This window comes from Panthera onca, chromosome F2 (genome assembly GCF_046562875.1).
Source record: "Panthera onca isolate mPanOnc1 chromosome F2, mPanOnc1 haplotype 2, whole genome shotgun sequence".
Classification (NCBI taxonomy): domain Eukaryota; kingdom Metazoa; phylum Chordata; class Mammalia; order Carnivora; family Felidae; genus Panthera; species Panthera onca.
In genome coordinates, this window is record NC_138356.1 from 901,210 (window position 1) to 919,036 (window position 17,827).

Here is a 17,827-nt window from a genome sequence, read left to right on the forward strand (position 1 = left end):
CCTTTGACACTAGTGTCATTCCCATAGTGCTTTCCTAAAACACACCCTCAGATAAGAGCACAGTGGCTTCTAGCTGGCAGCCTTAAACCATGACTTATTTTTCACACAGGCCAGGAAATCTGAGTACAGGAAAAAGGGAGGGTGTATTTTCCTTTTCTCCCTATTGCCTATATTCTACTATCTCAAGAACACATTTAACCTTGAACCCAGAGTTCAGCGTTTCCTTAGCTATAAACAAGAGGAATCCCAGGTTTCCCTATCCCACTATAGTAAGTCACCCCTACACAAAGTAAGATCTGACTCTTTACTATTGCTAAGAAATGAGTAACAAGCCTAGGAAACAAAATTTTTAAAATAAATGGTTTTGAAATATTAAACATATAAATTACTTTTTGAACAATATAGAGATAACATTTTCTACACACTGAGCTATTCAGTTAGCAAAGTATCAATGACACACATGAATGCTGCAGAAATCAATTTCCTACAATATTCTACAAATGTGCTATTTTCCCCTGGATGTTTACATACAAAGAGCTGCTATAAAAATGATGCAAAATTATTACTGACAAAAACTTCTAACCTCATATCCGCCAACATTCTGTTTTTCTAGTGTAAGATCCAGTTTCTCAATAATCTTCAAAACTGATTTGACAAATTCATCATATAGCAAACGATTCAGACTTTGAAGGGAGGAATTCACAAAGAGAAATGCTTCATCTGCTAAAAGAAAATCCTTTAAAATAAAGAAAATAAGCTTCAAAATTTTATGCAAAAAGGTAGCAGTATCCATATTAAATTATAATGCACATGTGTACTTGCATATTCAGATATTATAGCAACTTCTGTGTAAACTGGAGGAGATTTACCTGGAAGTTTTCAGGTGCAAAATGTAGACACTCTCCTAAATTATTAGGACAGTATCATTTCAGTCAGATAGGACTTCACCCATACATGTAACAGATACTTACTAAGTACAAAGTGGCAAATGAGAAGATTTAGGCCAATCCTCATCAAAGCATTCATCCCACCTAAAGCGTGTGTGTAAAAACACTTAGGTATATATACACACACACATATATTACATACACGTTTGTACAAATACACATGCATGTACATTTATATATATATGTGTATAAATAAGCATGCTTACACACATATCTGTATATACACACATACAAGCATACATACATGTGGATAAATGCACACCTATCCTCAGAATGGACTTAAAAATATAATTTATCATTTCTTTAAAAGTGAAACTATTCTGGTGCACCTGGGTGGCTGGCTCAGTTGGTTGAGCATCCGACTCTTGGTCTCGGCTCAGGTCACGATCTCACAATTCATTGGTTCAGGCCCCATGTCAGCTCTGCACTGGCAGACAAAGGCTGCTTGGGAATTCTCTATCTCCCCATCTCTTTGCCTCTTCCCTGCTTTCTCTCTCTCTCTCTCTCAAAATAAATAAGTAAACATTTTTTTAAGTGAAACTATTCTACTATTCCAAAAAATAGGCCAATGACTCTGCCTTTACTCAGGCAAATATTCTATGGAACTTAACCACAAAACATAGGAACACCTAACATCATATATAAAAAAGAAATATTGTAGGTAAAAGCACTAACACTGCTATACTATTTTACTTCAGTAAGAAAACAACTAAAAACCCCTAAGATAGGAGAACAGAAATTATCTATGGACACAAATTGTTTTTCCTAGGGTATAATGCTTTGTCAAAGTCTATGCTGAAATGGTGGCCAGAACCTGGCTTAAAGGAGACATTAGAGAAACATCTATCAGAAACATTAAGCAGGAGGCATTATTCTGATCATAAATGACGTAAAAAACCATATACCAATTGCCTTCACACTACTGAGTCAGTAACATTTCATCTTTTTTTTAATCTTCATCTTTAACAAATAAAAAGAGAATAGCTCTTCCATGGTGATAATACTGTTATACTTTTGCTACCTAAGAGGCTGATCTGTCAGGAAAAATAATTTAGCATCAAACATACTACACTGGCTACTCACAGATGAAATAAGGACTCAGCTATGGCAATTATTAAGTTTATATGAGTTCTATGATTTTGTTCCTAACTGATACCACTTTAATTTTCTATTACATGAAGTACTTTAGCAATAAAACAACTGAATAGTTAGTAAAATATAATTCTGAAATTGGCAAGTCCTAAGGGTAAAAGTATGTAGACTAATAAAGAGGAATTAGAGTACTTTCATGGCTTTAAACGAGTCATTTTTACCATCATCTGGTCACAACTCAGGAGACTTCTAAAAAGATCCAGATAATCTTTATACGTGGGCACTTTCCATTTGCCAGTTCTAACTTCCCCTGATGCACGATAGTCTTCAGATTCAGACTCAGCACCCTGGGCAGGAAGACAACAAACCAATATTTACTGGTGGAATCACAAGATAAGCATGGCTGCCAGAATGTTCTGATTTTCAGAACTGCCTAAGCTAAAACATTCACTAGTCAGATACTAATTTGACTGAGGAAGATAGTATAGCGTGAAAGCATAATAAGAAAGCAGGCTAAAAAAAAAAAAAAAAAAAAAAAAAAAAATCATGATTTTTCTAACTGGGACTGAAATAGCGATGAATTAAAAAAATATCTCGGGGCGCCTGGGTGGCTCTAGTCGGTTAAGCGTCCGACTTCGGCTCAGGTCACGATCTCGCGGTCTGTGAGTTCGAGCCCCGCATCGGGCTCTGTGCTGACAGCTCAGAGCCTGGAGCCTGTTTCAGATTCTGTGTCTCCCTCTCTCTCTGACCCTCCCCCGTTCATGCTCTGTCTCTCTCTGTCTCAAAAATAAATAAAAACATTAAAAAAAAAAAAATATCTCAAAACAATGCCCAAGGAATCTGCTAGGGGTCATTTGTCTCATTTTCCTACTCAGGTCCATCTCCCACCTCCTCCTATTTCCTACAACTTCAAGCAACTAAGATATGTCTCCCATGATACGCCTAAGCATTCTGTCTCAGAGTTTCAAGAGAAGCCACCCCCTTCTTGTAAAAATGTGTATATAACAGTAAAGTTACATTTAAGGATGTCCCATAACTTAGGAATTTATTCACCTGAAAAACTATAGAGGTATTATGTCCTACACTTTTCACAATGCAAGGCATGCCTTATAACTAAAAAGGCCATTTTTGTATATTTACAGACTAAAAATCCCAGCATCACTTCTAACTTTCAGTGACAAAAGACTAATTTTCCAAACATTAGATTCAGACTTTACCTTTTGAAGGATCACAGGCTTAGAACATATTCTGATTAAACCCTGATGCACTGAAAAAAACAAAATGAAAACAAAAATGAAGGAAACATCAAAAAGTACACCCAAACACTCAGTGAAAATGACAGCCACTATTTTACTAAACATAACCACACCTCTCAATTTTCCCTCTCAAGTCTATTCATATCCGCAGTGTAAAATTTTAGACCATTAAGATTCAGGAGCAAAAGGGAGAAAAAAAAGATTCAAAAAAAAAAGGATGAAAAAGGAGATTTTGATCCACCAAAACATTAGTTCCCACCAGGCATCAAAAGATACAAAAGAGGGAGAAAGCCTTAGCTACAGTTAAGGTTTTGGCCAGGGAAATCTCCAGTGCTGAAGTCACACCAGTCCTGTGATCTCCCTGTATCGATGATGTGAGTGCACATGCATGGTGCGAGCCAGGTGTAGGGTGAGTGTTAAAGATGAGGTGAGGTTTACATTCACGTGTATATGCTGTGTCACCATTAAGATTAGGGGTTGGTCGATAGATTTAGGGGGAAGATGGAGGCGTAGGAGGACGCTGGGCTCACCGCGCGTCCTGCTGATCACTTAGATTTCACCTACACCTGCCTAACTAACCCAGAAAACGACCAGAAGACTAGCAGAACAGAGTCTCCGGAGCCAAGCACAGAAGAGAGGCCCACAGAAGACGGAAGACGGTAGGAAGGGAGGAGAGGCGGTGCGTGCTGCACGGACTGGCGGGAGGGAGCCGGGCGGAGGGGCGGCCCGCCGGCCAAACAGAGCTGAGTCTGGCTTGCAAAAGCGGAGGGGCCGGACGGAGTGTGTTCCCACAGCAAGCGGGACTTAACATCTGGGAGGTCATAAGTTAACAGCTCTGCTCAGAAAGCGGGAAGGCTGGAGAACAAAGGGAGGGAGAGTTGCTGAGCCCCGGGACGACAGAGCTCAGTTTGGCGGGGAAAAAGGTGCTCGCCAGCGCCATCTCCCTCGCCCATCCCCCAGCTAAAATCCCAAAGGGAACCAGTTCCTGCCGGGGAACTTGCTCGCTCCGCGCAAACACCAACGCTGTGCTTCTGCGGAGCCACCCCTCCGGCAGCGGGTCTGACTCCCTCCGGCTGCCACAGGGGCCCTCCTGAAGTGGATCACCTAAGGAGAAGCTAGCTAAGCCTGCCCCTCCTGCCCCCGTGCACCTTGCCTACCCACCCCAGCTAATATGCCAGATCCCCAGCACCACAAGCCTGGCAGTGTGCAAGTAGCCCAGACGGGCCACGCCACCCCACAGTGAATCCCGCCCCTAGGAGAGGGGAAGAGAAGGCACACACCAGTCTGACTGTGGCCCCAGCGGTGGGCTGGGGGCAGACATCAGGTCGGACTGCGGCCCCGCCCACCAACTCCAGTTATACACCACAGCACAGGGGAAGTGCCCTGCAGGTCCCCACCACTCCAGGGACTATCCAAAATGACCAAACGGAAGAATTCCCCTCAGAAGAATCTCCAGGAAATAACAACAGCTAATGAACTGATCAAAGAGGATTTAAATAATATAACAGAAAGTGAATTAGAATAATAGTCATAAAATTAATCGCTGGGCTTGAAAACAGTATAGAGGACAGCAGAGAATCTCTTGCTACAGAGATCAAGGGACTAAGGAGCAGTCAGGAGGAGCTGAAAAACGCTTTGAACGAAATGCAAAACAAAATGGAAACGACGACGGCTCGGATTGAAGAGGCAGAGGAGAGAATAGGTGAACTAGAAGATAAAGTTATGGAAAAAGAGGAAGCTGAGAAAAAGAGAGACAAAAAAAATCCAGGAGTATGAGGAGAAAATTAGAGAACTAAGTGATACACTAAAAAGAAATAATATACGCATAATTGGTATCCCAGAGGAGGAAGAGAGAGGGAAAGGTGCTGAAGGGGTACTTGAAGAAATAATAGCTGAGAACTTCCCTGACTGGGGAAGGAAAAAGGCATTGAAATCCAAGAGGCACAGAGAACTCCCTTCAGACGTCACTTGAATCGATCTTCTGCACGACATATCATAGTGAAACTGGCAACATACAAGGATAAAGAGAAAATTCTGAAAGCAGCAAGGGGTAAACGTGCTCTAACATATAAAGGGAGACCTGTAAGACTCGTGACTGATCTCTCTTTTGAAACTTGGCAGGCCAGAAAGGACTGGCACGAGATCTTTAATGTGCTGAACAGGAAAAATATGCAACCGAGAATCCTTTATCCAGCAAGTCTGTCATTCAGAATAGAAGGAGAGATAAAGGTCTTCCCAAACAAACATAAACTGAAGGAATCTGTCACCACTAAACCAGCCCTACAAGAGATCCTACGGGGGATCCTGTGAGACAAAGTACCAGAGACATCACTACAAGCATAAATCATACAGATATCACAATGACTCTAAATCCATATCTTTCTATAATAACACTGAATGTAAATGGATTAAATGCACCAACCAAAAGACATAGGGTATCAGAATGGATAAAAAAACAAGACCCATCTATTTGCTGTCTACAAGAGACTCATTTTAGATCTGAGGACACCTTTAGATTGAGAGTGAGGGGATGGAGAACTATTTATCATGCTACTGGAAGCCAAAAGAAAGCTGGAGTAGCCATACTTATATCAGACAAACTAGACTTTTTTTTTTTAATTTTTTTTTTAACGTTTATTTATTTTTGAGACAGGGAGAGACAGCATGAATGGGGGAGGGTCAGAGAGAGAGGGAGACACAGAATTTGAAACAGGCTCCAGGCTCTGAGCTGTCAGCACAGAGCCTGATGCGGGGCTTGAACTCACAGACCGCGAGATCATGACCTGAGCCGAAGTCAGATGCTTAACCGACTGAGCCACCCAGGCGCCCCCAAACTAGACTTTAAATTAAAGGCTGTAACAAGAGATGAAGAAGGGCATTATATAATAATTACAGGGTCTATCCACCAGGAAGAGCTAACAATTATAAATGTCTATGCGCCGAATACAGGAGCCCCCAAATATATAAAACAATTACTCACAAACATAAGCAACCTTATTGATCAGAATGTGGTAATTGCAGGGGACTTTAACACTCCACTTACAGAAATGGATAGATCATCTAGACACATGGTCAATAAAGAAACAAGGGCCCTGAATGACACATTGGATCAGATGGACTTGACAGATATATTTAGAATTCTGCATCCCAAAGCAACAGAATATACTTTCTTCTCGAGTGCACATGGAACATTCTCCAAGATAGATCATATACTGGGTCACAAAACAGCCCTTCATAAGTTTACAAGAATTGAAATTATACCATGCATACTTTCAGACCACAATGCTATGAAGCTTGAAATCAACCACAGGAAAAAGTCTGGAAAACCTCCAAAAGCATGGAGGTTAAAGAACACCCTACTAAAGAATGAGTGGGTCAACCAGGCAATTAGAGAAGAAATTAAAAAATACATGGAAACAAACAAAAATGAAAATACAACAATCCAAACGCTTTCGGATGCAGCGAAGGCAGTCCTGAGAGGAAAATACATCGCAATCCAGGCCTATCTCAAGAAACAAGAAAAATCCCAAATACAAAATCTAACAGCACACCTAAAGGAAAGAGAAGCAGAACAGCAAAGGCAGCCTAAACCCAGCAGAAGAAGAAATAATAAAGATCAGAGCAGAAATAAACAATATAGAATCTATAAAAACTGTAGAGCAGATCAACGAAACCAAGAGTTGGTTTTTTGAAAAAATTAACAAAATTGACAAACCTCTAGCCAGGCTTCTCAAAAAGAAAAGGGAGATGACCCAAATAGATAAAATCATGAATGAAAATGGAATTATTACAACCAATCCCTCAGACATACAAGCAATTATCAGGGAATACTATGAAAAATTATATGCCAACAAACTGGACAACCTGGAAGAAATGGACAAATTCCTAAACACCCACAGTCTTCCAAAACTCAATCAGGAGGAAATAGAAAGCTTGAACAGATCCATAACCAGCTAAGAAATTGAATCAGTTATCAAAAATCTCCCAACAAATAAGAGCCCAGGACCAGAAGGCTTCCCAGGGGAGTTCTACCAGACGTTTAAAGCAGAGATAATACCTATCCTTCTCAAGCTATTCCAAGAAATAGAAAGGGAAGGAAAACTTCCAGACTCATTCTATGAAGCCAGTATTACTTTGATTCCCAAACCAGACAGAGACCCAGTAAAAAAAGAGAACTACAGGCCAATATCCCTGATGAATATGGATGCAGAAATTCTCAATAAGATACTAGCAAATCGAATTCAACAGCATATATAAAGAATTCTTCACCATGATCAAGTGGGATTCACTCCTGGGATGCAGGGCAGGTTCAACATTTGCTCATGGATTGGAAGAATAAATATTGCCAAAATGTCAATACTACCCAAAGCACTCTACACTTTCAATGCAATCCCAATCAAAATTGCACCAGCATTCTTCTCGAAACTAGAACAAGCAATCCTAAAATTCATATGGAACCACAAAAGGCCCCGAATAGCCAAAGTAATTTTGAAGAAGACCAAAGCGGGAGGCATCACAATCCCAGACTTTAGCCTCTACTACAAAGCTGTAATCATCAAGACAGCATGATATTGGCACAAAAACAGACACATAGACCAATGGAATAGAATAGAAACCCCAGAACTAGACCCACAAATGTATGGCCAACTCATCTTTGACAAAGCAGGAAAGAACATCCAATGGAAAAAAGACAGTCTCTTTAACAAATGGTGCTGGGAGAACTGGAGAGCAACATGCAGAAGGTTGAAACTAGACCACTTTCTCACACCATTCACAAAAATAAACTCAAAATGGATAAAGGACCTGAATGTGAGACAGGAAACCATCAAAACCCTAGAGGAGAAAGCAGGAAAAGACCTCTCTGACCTCAGCCGTAGCAATTTCTTACTTGACACATCCCGAAAGGCAAGGGAATTAAAAGCAAAAATGAACTACTGGGACCTTATGAAGATAAAAAGCTTCTGCACAGCAAAGGAAACAACCAACAAAACTAAAAGGCAACCAACGGAATGGGAAAAGATATTTGCAAATGACATATCGGACAAAGGGCTAGTATCCAAAATCTATGAAGAGCTCACCCAACTCCACACCCGAAAAACAAATAACCCAGTGAAGTAATGGGCAGAAAACATGAATAGACACTTCTCTAAAGAAGACATCCGGATGGCCAACAGGCCCATGAAAAGATGCTCACGTAGCTCCTCATCAAGGAAATACAAATCAAAACCACACTCAGATATCACCTCACGCCAGAGTGGCCAAAATGAACAAATCAGGAGACTATAGATGCTGGCGAGGATGTGGAGAAACGGGAACCCTCTTGCACTGTTGGTGGGAATGCAAATTGGTGCAGCCGCTCTGGAAAGCAGTGTGGAGGTTCCTCACAAAATTAAAAATAGACCTACCCTATGACCCAGCAATAGCACTGCTAGCAATTTGCCCAAGGGATACAGGAGTACTGATGCATAGGGGCACTTGTACCCCAATGTTTATAGCAGCACTCTCAACAATAGCCAAATTATGGAAAGAGCCTAAATGTCCATCAACGGATGAATGGATAAAGAAATTGTGGTTTACATACACAATGGAGTACTACATGGCAATGAGAAAGAACGAAATATGGCCCTTTGTAGCAACGTGGATGGAACTGGAGTGTGTGATGGTAAGTGAAATAAGCCATACAGAGAAAGACAGATTCCATATGTTTTCACTCTTATGTGGATCCTGAGAAACTTAACTGAAACCCATGGAGGAGGGGAAGGAAAAAAAAAAAAAAAGAGGTTAGAGTGGGAGAGAGCCAAAACATAAGAGACTGTTAAAAACTGAGAACAAACTGAGGGTTGATGGGGGATGGGAGGGACGGGAGGGTGGGTGATGGGTGTTGAGGAGGGCACCTTTTGGGATGAGCACTGGGTGTTGTATGGAAACCAATATGACAATAAATTTCATATATTGAAAAAAAAAAAGATACAAAAGATATCTACATCAAACAACATGCTAGGTATTCATCATTCATCATCATAAAAACAAGGGTGAGTTCCAAACTCACCCACAGTACTGATGCAATTCCAGAGAACTGGTCCTTTCCCCACCAAGGCTAGGAAAACTTTTACTATGGCTTTACAACACACTGACTGCATTTTCGGACTATATTGTGGGAAACTGTCTATCTGTGCCACAATGAGATGTTCCAGAACTGGAGTATACACCTCAGGAACCTAGCAGAAATGGAGAGCAAACTAAAAGTTAGAGAAGGAAATAAATAAATATAGGAATGATATAAATATCTACAATAATTACAACTCAAGTAGACACATACTAGATAAATGAAAAACCTGGCTTATACCTAATCTACTAATAAGCTTAACACTGTGACTGCCTAAAAAAATCAAGAGTAAAACTGTCTGATACTTACGGTGCAAACTACCCCAAGCAGCAATCTTAATCTTTTTATAAAAATGGAACAAATAACAAATAAGTTTTCCTGCTTTGGATAACAAAAAGTCAAGCTTCGTGACAATAATTAACACAAAATACTAATTAAAAATGTCTTGATCACCACAGTGCCTATACTGAATGCATACAATTCCTATGACACCGTCGAATTATCTGAAGAACTGAGATTAATTAAAATAGTGCTCAGTTTAATTAATTTCACTTACTGTATCAAGGTAAAGCAAAACACTTCCAACAGACTGGAGGAAACTTGGCATGTGGTAAATGTGGTCATCAACAGTGTCTGTCTGGGTGAGGAACAGCTGTTTGCACCGCTGAATGAGCTCTACATACATGAAGTCAACATCTTTTGCATTTATAACCTTGCAAGGCTTTCAGAAAGGTAAACAAAAGTCTATCAATCTCGTCAATGTCAAAATAATAAGATTTAAAGTATCATGTTAAGCCATGTGATTATAAACTGAATATCAACAAACTTTTTAATGGAGATGAAACACAGTTATAAAATATATCTCATAAAGATGCTTTTAAAAATAATCTGTTACTCTAAATATTTATTTATATAACACAAAACATCTATTGATTGTCGACTATCCTAGATATTGCTTAGATGGCAGCTACCAAAGACCAGTAAGATGTGGTCTCTGCACCGTGAGGCTGGTCACCTAGAAGGGGAGACTGAGAAGTAAACACAAAGCTGGAATTCACTACTACACCGTGCTGCACACTACATCCAGAGCCACCTGTGTCACTCACAAATCTGATAATGCTACTATCGAGCTTCAGATTTTTCAAAGGCTTCTTTGGAGTTCAGATCTAATCTAGCTTCCCTGAGGATGTGACTAGTTCATCTTTGTAGACTCCCTCTCCCTTCATTCTTGACTATCACGTTCCAGCTACACTGTGAACATATCTAACCACAGTGAACAAGTTGAAGTTGGTCAGACCACAGTGTATAAAGTTGAAAATTCCATGTTCTTGGCGTGCCTGGGTGGCTCAGTCGGGATTGAGCACCTAACTCTCGATTTTGGCTCAGGTCATGATCCCACAGTGGTGGGATCGAGCCCTGAGTCAGGCTCTGCACTGGGCATAGAGCCTGCTTAACATTCTCTCTCTTTCTCCCTCTTCCCCTGCCCTGCTCACGCATGTGCATGCATGCAAAACTCTCTCAAAAAAAAAAAAAAAGAAAAAAAAAATTCCTTGTTTTCATTTACATCTGAGCCTCTTCACATACAGGTTCTTCTGCCCTAAATATAAAGGACCCAACAGAGACAAATGGAAATGAAGATTTAAACAAAGCAAGAGGAGGAAAGATGATTTGGAAGCAAGTGAGGAAATTATCAGAAATGGAATGAGTAGTAAGAGTAGAAAGCTGGGAAGAGGGACTCTCCTTCCCTGAAAAAGAGAGTAGACACTGATTGGGCAGATCTGTAGAAAGAGAAGTAGCAAGCCATTTTCTCTATAAAGTAGAAGTCATAGAGATCCACTAAGAGGGAAATAACTATAGTTACCATCAATATTCTTAAATACACTCCTGTCATAAGAACCTTTCTAAAACACTGTGTAACAGCAATTAAAATTTTACTTCATAAATAACAGGCAGCATAGCGTAACTGAAAAAATGACTTCAATTTATATCATAGCTCTGTCAATTACTATGTCCTTTGACAAGTTACCTAATTCCTGTGGGTCTGTTTCCTCATCTGTAAAGTGGAATGATACTCCTAAAAGCTTATAGGAGAGTTATGAGAATTTGAGGTAATATGTGCACAAAATCCTAGTACATAGTTGGCACTGAAAAATCAAGTTAACAACAAAGCAAGCAACAATACTGTCACAAGTGTGAGATGCTGTTCAAAAACACAATAAATTATATTCCTTTAAACACTCAAATGAAAATAAAAAGATCAGAGTAAATTAACGGGCCATACTCCTGCAAAAAGTCCATATCCACGAATTGCAATGGATAAATCCTTGCTGTTTGAATCCGTGTTCCTGATGATTCCATAGAATTGCTCCATAAAGTACTGCAGTTTATTCTTATGCATTTCTGCATCTTTTGCCACCATAAAAGAAATCTGCAACGGCATAATATTTACTTTTTAGGAATATTTAACAGCAAAACAAAAGAATAAGAATCTATACAAACGTAAAAAGGGTAGATTGTTGAACTAGATATTATCAATATGTTGTTGTAATTCTACACAATTGCTTTTACTGACAAAGAACTACTGCTCTAATCTGCTTAGTCTGCATCAAGTTCAGAAAAGACACTCTCTTAAACAAGGCTTTATTATACAGGATACATTTTTCCTACAGAAAGGGACTGAAGATGATCAGGCAAATGTAGAAAGCCATATGCACAAAAACAAGGTTTTGCATTTAGGTCTCCCAATGTAGCAGGAGGCCTAGTTAGACCTCATGTGTAACTCACAGTGTGTTACACTGTGTTACACATGTGTAACTCACCTTTCAAAAAAATAAGCTATACACTGAAGCTTGAATTAGGTGAGGCAAGGGGAAAAAGTACTCTGAGAAGCAAGTAGATCTCTATCTACCAAGGGACAGTAACCTAAATGCAAAAACTAACACAGGTATTCAAGAAAGTATTCCTAATTTCAACACAAAGACTGTCCAAGACAAGAACAGAGAGAATCTAGATAATTATCAGAAGCAGAAAACAGGTATCCACACTTCCATTGCCAAACTACCAACACACACCCCAATCCCACACAAAACCATTTATTTTAGAAGAATGGGATATCACATATACTGCCTCAGAATTTCCTTCTTCACACACATCAAGAACATGTTCCTCTGATCTCATGGTGTGGGAGTTCAAGCCCTGGATCAGGCTCTATGTGGACAGCTCAGAGCCTGGAGCCTACTTCCGATTCTGTGTCTCCCTTTCTCTCTGCCCCAACCCCCACTCACGTTCTATCAAAAATAAACATTAAAAAAAATTTTTTTTTAAAAGAACATGTTCCTTCAAGAAGTAAACAAATACTTTTTCACTTTATGAATATATTTTAACGTTTTCACATTTATACACTATTTCTACAAAAGCAAAAATGAACTATTGAGACTTCATCAAGATAAAAAGTTTCTGCACCATAAAGAATCAACAAAACTAAAAGGCAGCCGATGGAATGGGAGAAGATATTTACCACTGGCATATCTGATACAGGCTGAGTATCCAAAATCTATGAAGAACTTATCAAATTCAACATCCAAAACACAATCCAGTAAAAAATGGGTAGAAGACATAGACTTTTTTCCAATGACATCTAGATGGCTAACAGATACACGAAAAGATGCTCCACATCACTCATCATCAGGGAAATACAAATCAAAACCACAATGAGATACCACCTCACACCTGTCAGAATGGCTAATATTAACAACACAGGAAACAACAGATGTTAGCAAGCAAGGATGTCGAGAAAGGGGAAACCTCTTACACCATGGATGGGAATGAAAACTGATACAGCCATTCTGGAAAACAGTATGGAGGCTCTTCAAAAAGTTAAAAATAGAACCTTACAATCCAGCAACTGCACTACCAGGTATTGGCCAAAAGATACAAAAATACAGATTCAGAGGGGTACATGCACCCCAACGGTTACAGCAGCACTATCAACAATAGCCGAACTACGGAAAAAGTCCAAATGTCCACCAACTGACGAATAAAGAAGATGTGGTGTATATATACTGTGGAATATTACTCAGTCATCAAAAAGAATGAAATCTTGCCATTTGCAACACCGTGGATGAAGTTAGAGTATCTTATGCTACGCAAAATAAGTGAGAAAAACAAATAGCATATGATTTCACTCATGTGGACAATTTGAGAAACAAAACCTATGAACATATGGGAAAGGAAAAAAAAAGATTAAAAAAAAATAGGGAAGCAAACCATAAGAGACTCAACCATAGAGAACAAACTGAGGGTTGATGGAGGGAGGTGGATGGGGGAGGGGCTAAGGAGGTCACTTGTGATGAGTACTGGGTGTTACACATAAGTGATGCATCACTGAATTCTACTCCTGAAACCATCATTACACTATATATTAACTAATTAGAATTTAAATAAAATTTTTTTAAAAACTTTCTAATTTATTATTATGCTTTCAGCAAACATCCTTTTTATACATTATTATCCAATTATTTTCTGATACAGTAGCAAAAAGTTGCAAATAATTATCCAACAGTAGAGGATAAACGGAACTCTAACTTAAATACAATTATATATATCAACTATGTTGCCATTATAAGTTAATCATGTAGATTTCAGTGTGCTATCAGGGAAACACACACAACATAGCAGAAAACCTTAAGGTCACAGAAATTATGAATATTCCTTTTGGTCAAGATATCTCTCTTCTTTTATCCCCATACCTTCCCCCTGGGAAGAAGGGGAATGAAAGGAGGTTAAGGGAGAAGAAAGAGAAGGAGACAGTGAGGGACAGAGAAAGGGAGGGGAAGGTTTAGAAGCAGTGCCACTGAAATCGTGATTTTTTTCTTAACGGTAGGATTTCAGGATATTTTAAATGTTGTTTGTACTCTTCTACATTTTTTTATACTTATATGCTACTATCTTATAATGTTTTTCATAAAAAATTTACATAAAGCTATTGAAAAATTTCTTTCCCTCAGAAGTAATGTTTAAATTAAAAAATGTAGGGGCACCTGGGTGGCTCAGTTGGTCAAGCACCCAACTTTGGCTCAGGTCATGATCTAACAGTTCATGAGTTCAAACCCCGCATCAGGCTCTGTGCTGACAGCTCAGAGCCTGGAGCCTGCTTCAACAACTTCTCCTTCTCTCTCTACCCCTCCCCTGCTCACACTCTATCTCTGTCTCTCTGCCTCTCTCTCTCTCTCTCCCCCTAAAAAAAAAAAATGAATAAACATTAAAAATAATTTTTTTAATAAAAAAATTGGAAAACTGGTAAACTGGATGTAAACTTTAAAACATTTGCTCTTTCAAAGATGCTAAGAAAATGAAAAGCCAAGCCACAGAAATTATTTGCAATACTTTTAGAAAAGGACTTGTACCAAATGATGTAGAGAACTCTTACAACTCATTTATAAAAAGACATACAATCTAATTTTAAAATGAGCGAAATAATCTGAGTATCTCATAAGATATAAGAATGGCTGCAATCCCTATCAAAATAACACCAGCATTCTTCCGGCAATCAAAAAGAATGAAATCTTGCCATTTGCAACTACGTGGATGGAACTAGAGGGTATTATGCTAAGTGAAATTAGTGAAAGATAAATATCATAATGACTTCACTCATATGAGGAATTTAAGATACAAAACAGACAAACAGAAGAGAAAGGAAGCAAAAATAATATAAAAACAGGGAGGGGGACAAAACATAAAAGACCCTTAAATATAGAGAACAAACAGAGGGTAGCTGGAGGGGTTGTAGGAGGGGAGATGGGCTAAATGGGTAAGGGGCTTAAGGAATCTACTCCTGAAATCATTGTTGCACTATATGCTAACTAACTTGGATGTGTATTAAAAAAATTTAAAAATTAAAAAAAAAAGAATGGCTAGTAACTACAGGAAAAAAAAGATCATTATCAACAGTCACCACAGAAACTCAAATTTGTAACCACAGTAAGGCAATATCATACACCCATGAGAAGTGCTAAAATTGAAAAGACCACCAAAACCCTGTGTTGATTAGGATATGGGCTGACAGGAACTCCCACGCATTGCTGCTGGGAATATAAAATGGCGCAACCAGTTTGAACAGAGTTTAGCAGTTTCTTACTGTTTCATATATACCTCCCACAAGACCCAGCAATCTTGCTTCTAGGTTTTCACTCAAGAGAAGTGAAAGCGTATGTCCACAAAAACACTTGGTCACAAATGTTCTTAACTGTTTTATTTAAAAGGACCCCAAAATGGAAACAACCAGAGTGTCTGTAAACAGACTGTTATATCCCTACAACAGGATACTGTCTGTGCCACATTTCAGGTAGGTCTTCATGGACTAGCTTGCAAATTTAACTACCATTTACAACATTGCTCCAAACAAAACTTTTGGTGAATCTTCAGAGTTTTCCATCACAACCCACCCAAGCAGTCTAAATCTGTAACACCTGGCCTGAACAGCAGGTATTTCTAGACACCTCTGGATGCTGAGAGCCATAGCACATTCTCCCTAGCCAACATGTTTCCAAATTTGCAGGCTCAATTCTACAATCACATCCTATCTAGACAGAAAATACATAAGGGCAAATGGACTCTCCTTGTTCTTGAAGTAATGTGAAACAAACACAAACATCTTAACGTTGACAGCTGGCCCTCACCTCTAAGGAAATATGTTTTCTCACCCCAACCTGACTCAGAGGATCCGTGACCTTCCAGTCCTTCTTCCTTCTACCTCCTCTTTGCCACTTTTATGTCCATTAGACCTCCCAGTCTTTGCTCTGAGGCTGTGATCAGATCTGGTATCTTCCTATCTCTCAGTCCTGCTGCCACCCATGCAGCTGATTAATAACCAGGCTTTTTTATTTAAATACTACAAGAGCTAAAAAATAACCTGTATTCATTTTTCAAATGTGCATGCACAAGGTTGGAATTTAATTTTTTGCATGGAAGAAAATATTTTTAAACAAAAGTTGAATTAATACCTGTTTCAGAAAAGATTCCAGAGCTGAATGTGCAGCTTTTTTTATTTCACCATTCGTATGGCTACACCATTTTGACAATACTTCAAATACAGAAATGTAGTTGTCCAGGAGGCAGGTGCTAAACTGAGATGCATGCAGGGTAAACAAGCATAAGCCAGCTGCAATTGCAAAAACCATTATATTTAAAAAAGGAACAACAAAGGCAGAACAAAAAAACTAAGAAAGCTTCAGGTATATGTCAAAACTAAAACTGTTCATGAAGATCCACTATCTTTATAATAACCTACAGATCCTAATCAGAGTTCTAATGCCGCCAACGTCCATTTGAATCAACAGGCCAATGACCCCCCCCGCCCGCCCCCAAATAAAGTTCAGAAGTAGGATCAGGGTTTATTTAGATAAAGTCAGAACCAAACAATCTGGATCCTCTGAAAGGTGTTCTAAAGCAATTTTTTTTTAAATCATGTAATCTAAGTGTGACCATCTAACTGGAGTTTGTGTACTAAAAACAAAGTCACCAAAAGCCTCCCTGTAAGTAACCGCATGTGAAACATCACATACTTACTTTCACGCACAGTTTAAGCAAAAGTTTACTCAAGACATTAACTTAATAATCTCTAATATTCCACGTTATTAATTACACAATCTTACCTAAGGGTACAGCATATCTCTTCAGATCAATCTATTAAAAAAAAAAATACCATCAATGTTTAACAATCACAAGTCTCAGTTATGGAAGAATTGGAGTAATATTAATCCTACCTGAGGACGGATTGCCTTTAATGTAAAATCAAAAATCTCCCTTGAAGTCTGGGGGTCTGGGTAAAAACAGAAAGAAGCCTGTTACAAATCCCAACAGCATCATCTGACAAACCTGCAAACACTTTACAACCAACAGTTTTGTTTCAGACAGCCTGAATTAAGGAATCGTGTCTGCTATCATGCATTGCAGCTGGTGAGCTGTAAGCTACGGCTGCAACAGTTACTACCGCAGTGAAGTATGAAGAAAATGTGGACTCACGACACGGGTTTCAATTCCAACTCATCACTTACAAGCTCTGTTAGGTAATCTCTCAGAGCCTCAGTTTTCTTATCTATAAAAAGGGACACTGTATAGCTTCTTTGAGAGTTGTATGCAGGATTACATGAGGCCACACACATGATCATCGTCCCAGTACCCCCAGGCATTCATTCAGCACGTTGTATACATTACAAATATGAATAAATATGATCTTTGACCTTAGCAAACTTATCACCTAAAAGAGACGACAAAACAGGTGCCCAAGTATAACCCAAAGCTCTTATCCTGGCCTGATGGACGTCACAATTATTTAACTGTCTCCCACCAGTATTCACCGCAGCTGTCCAGATACCATGCTTTTCTCATCACTAAGTTCTCTGCCTTTGTAAGAGTGACTTGCAAAC

The 17,827-nt window shown here is 39.1% G+C and overlaps 1 protein-coding gene across 2 annotated transcripts in view; it reads right to left on the minus strand.

The window, feature by feature from the left end:
• PRKDC (protein kinase, DNA-activated, catalytic subunit) overlaps window positions 1-17,827 on the minus strand; it is a 214,317-nt gene that overhangs the window by 184,584 nt on the left and 11,906 nt on the right. For both annotated transcript variants that reach the window (XM_078441702.2, XM_078441703.2), the window contains 9 exons: window positions 17,165-17,220; window positions 17,054-17,084; window positions 16,403-16,560; window positions 11,683-11,829; window positions 9,958-10,122; window positions 9,345-9,513; window positions 3,257-3,306; window positions 2,261-2,386; window positions 584-736 (listed from right to left, as the gene is read on the minus strand). In XM_078441702.2, coding sequence (XP_078297828.2) covers window positions 584-736; window positions 2,261-2,386; window positions 3,257-3,306; window positions 9,345-9,513; window positions 9,958-10,122; window positions 11,683-11,829; window positions 16,403-16,560; window positions 17,054-17,084; window positions 17,165-17,220 — 1,055 coding nt within the window. The remainder of the gene's footprint in view (window positions 1-583; window positions 737-2,260; window positions 2,387-3,256; window positions 3,307-9,344; window positions 9,514-9,957; window positions 10,123-11,682; window positions 11,830-16,402; window positions 16,561-17,053; window positions 17,085-17,164; window positions 17,221-17,827) is intronic.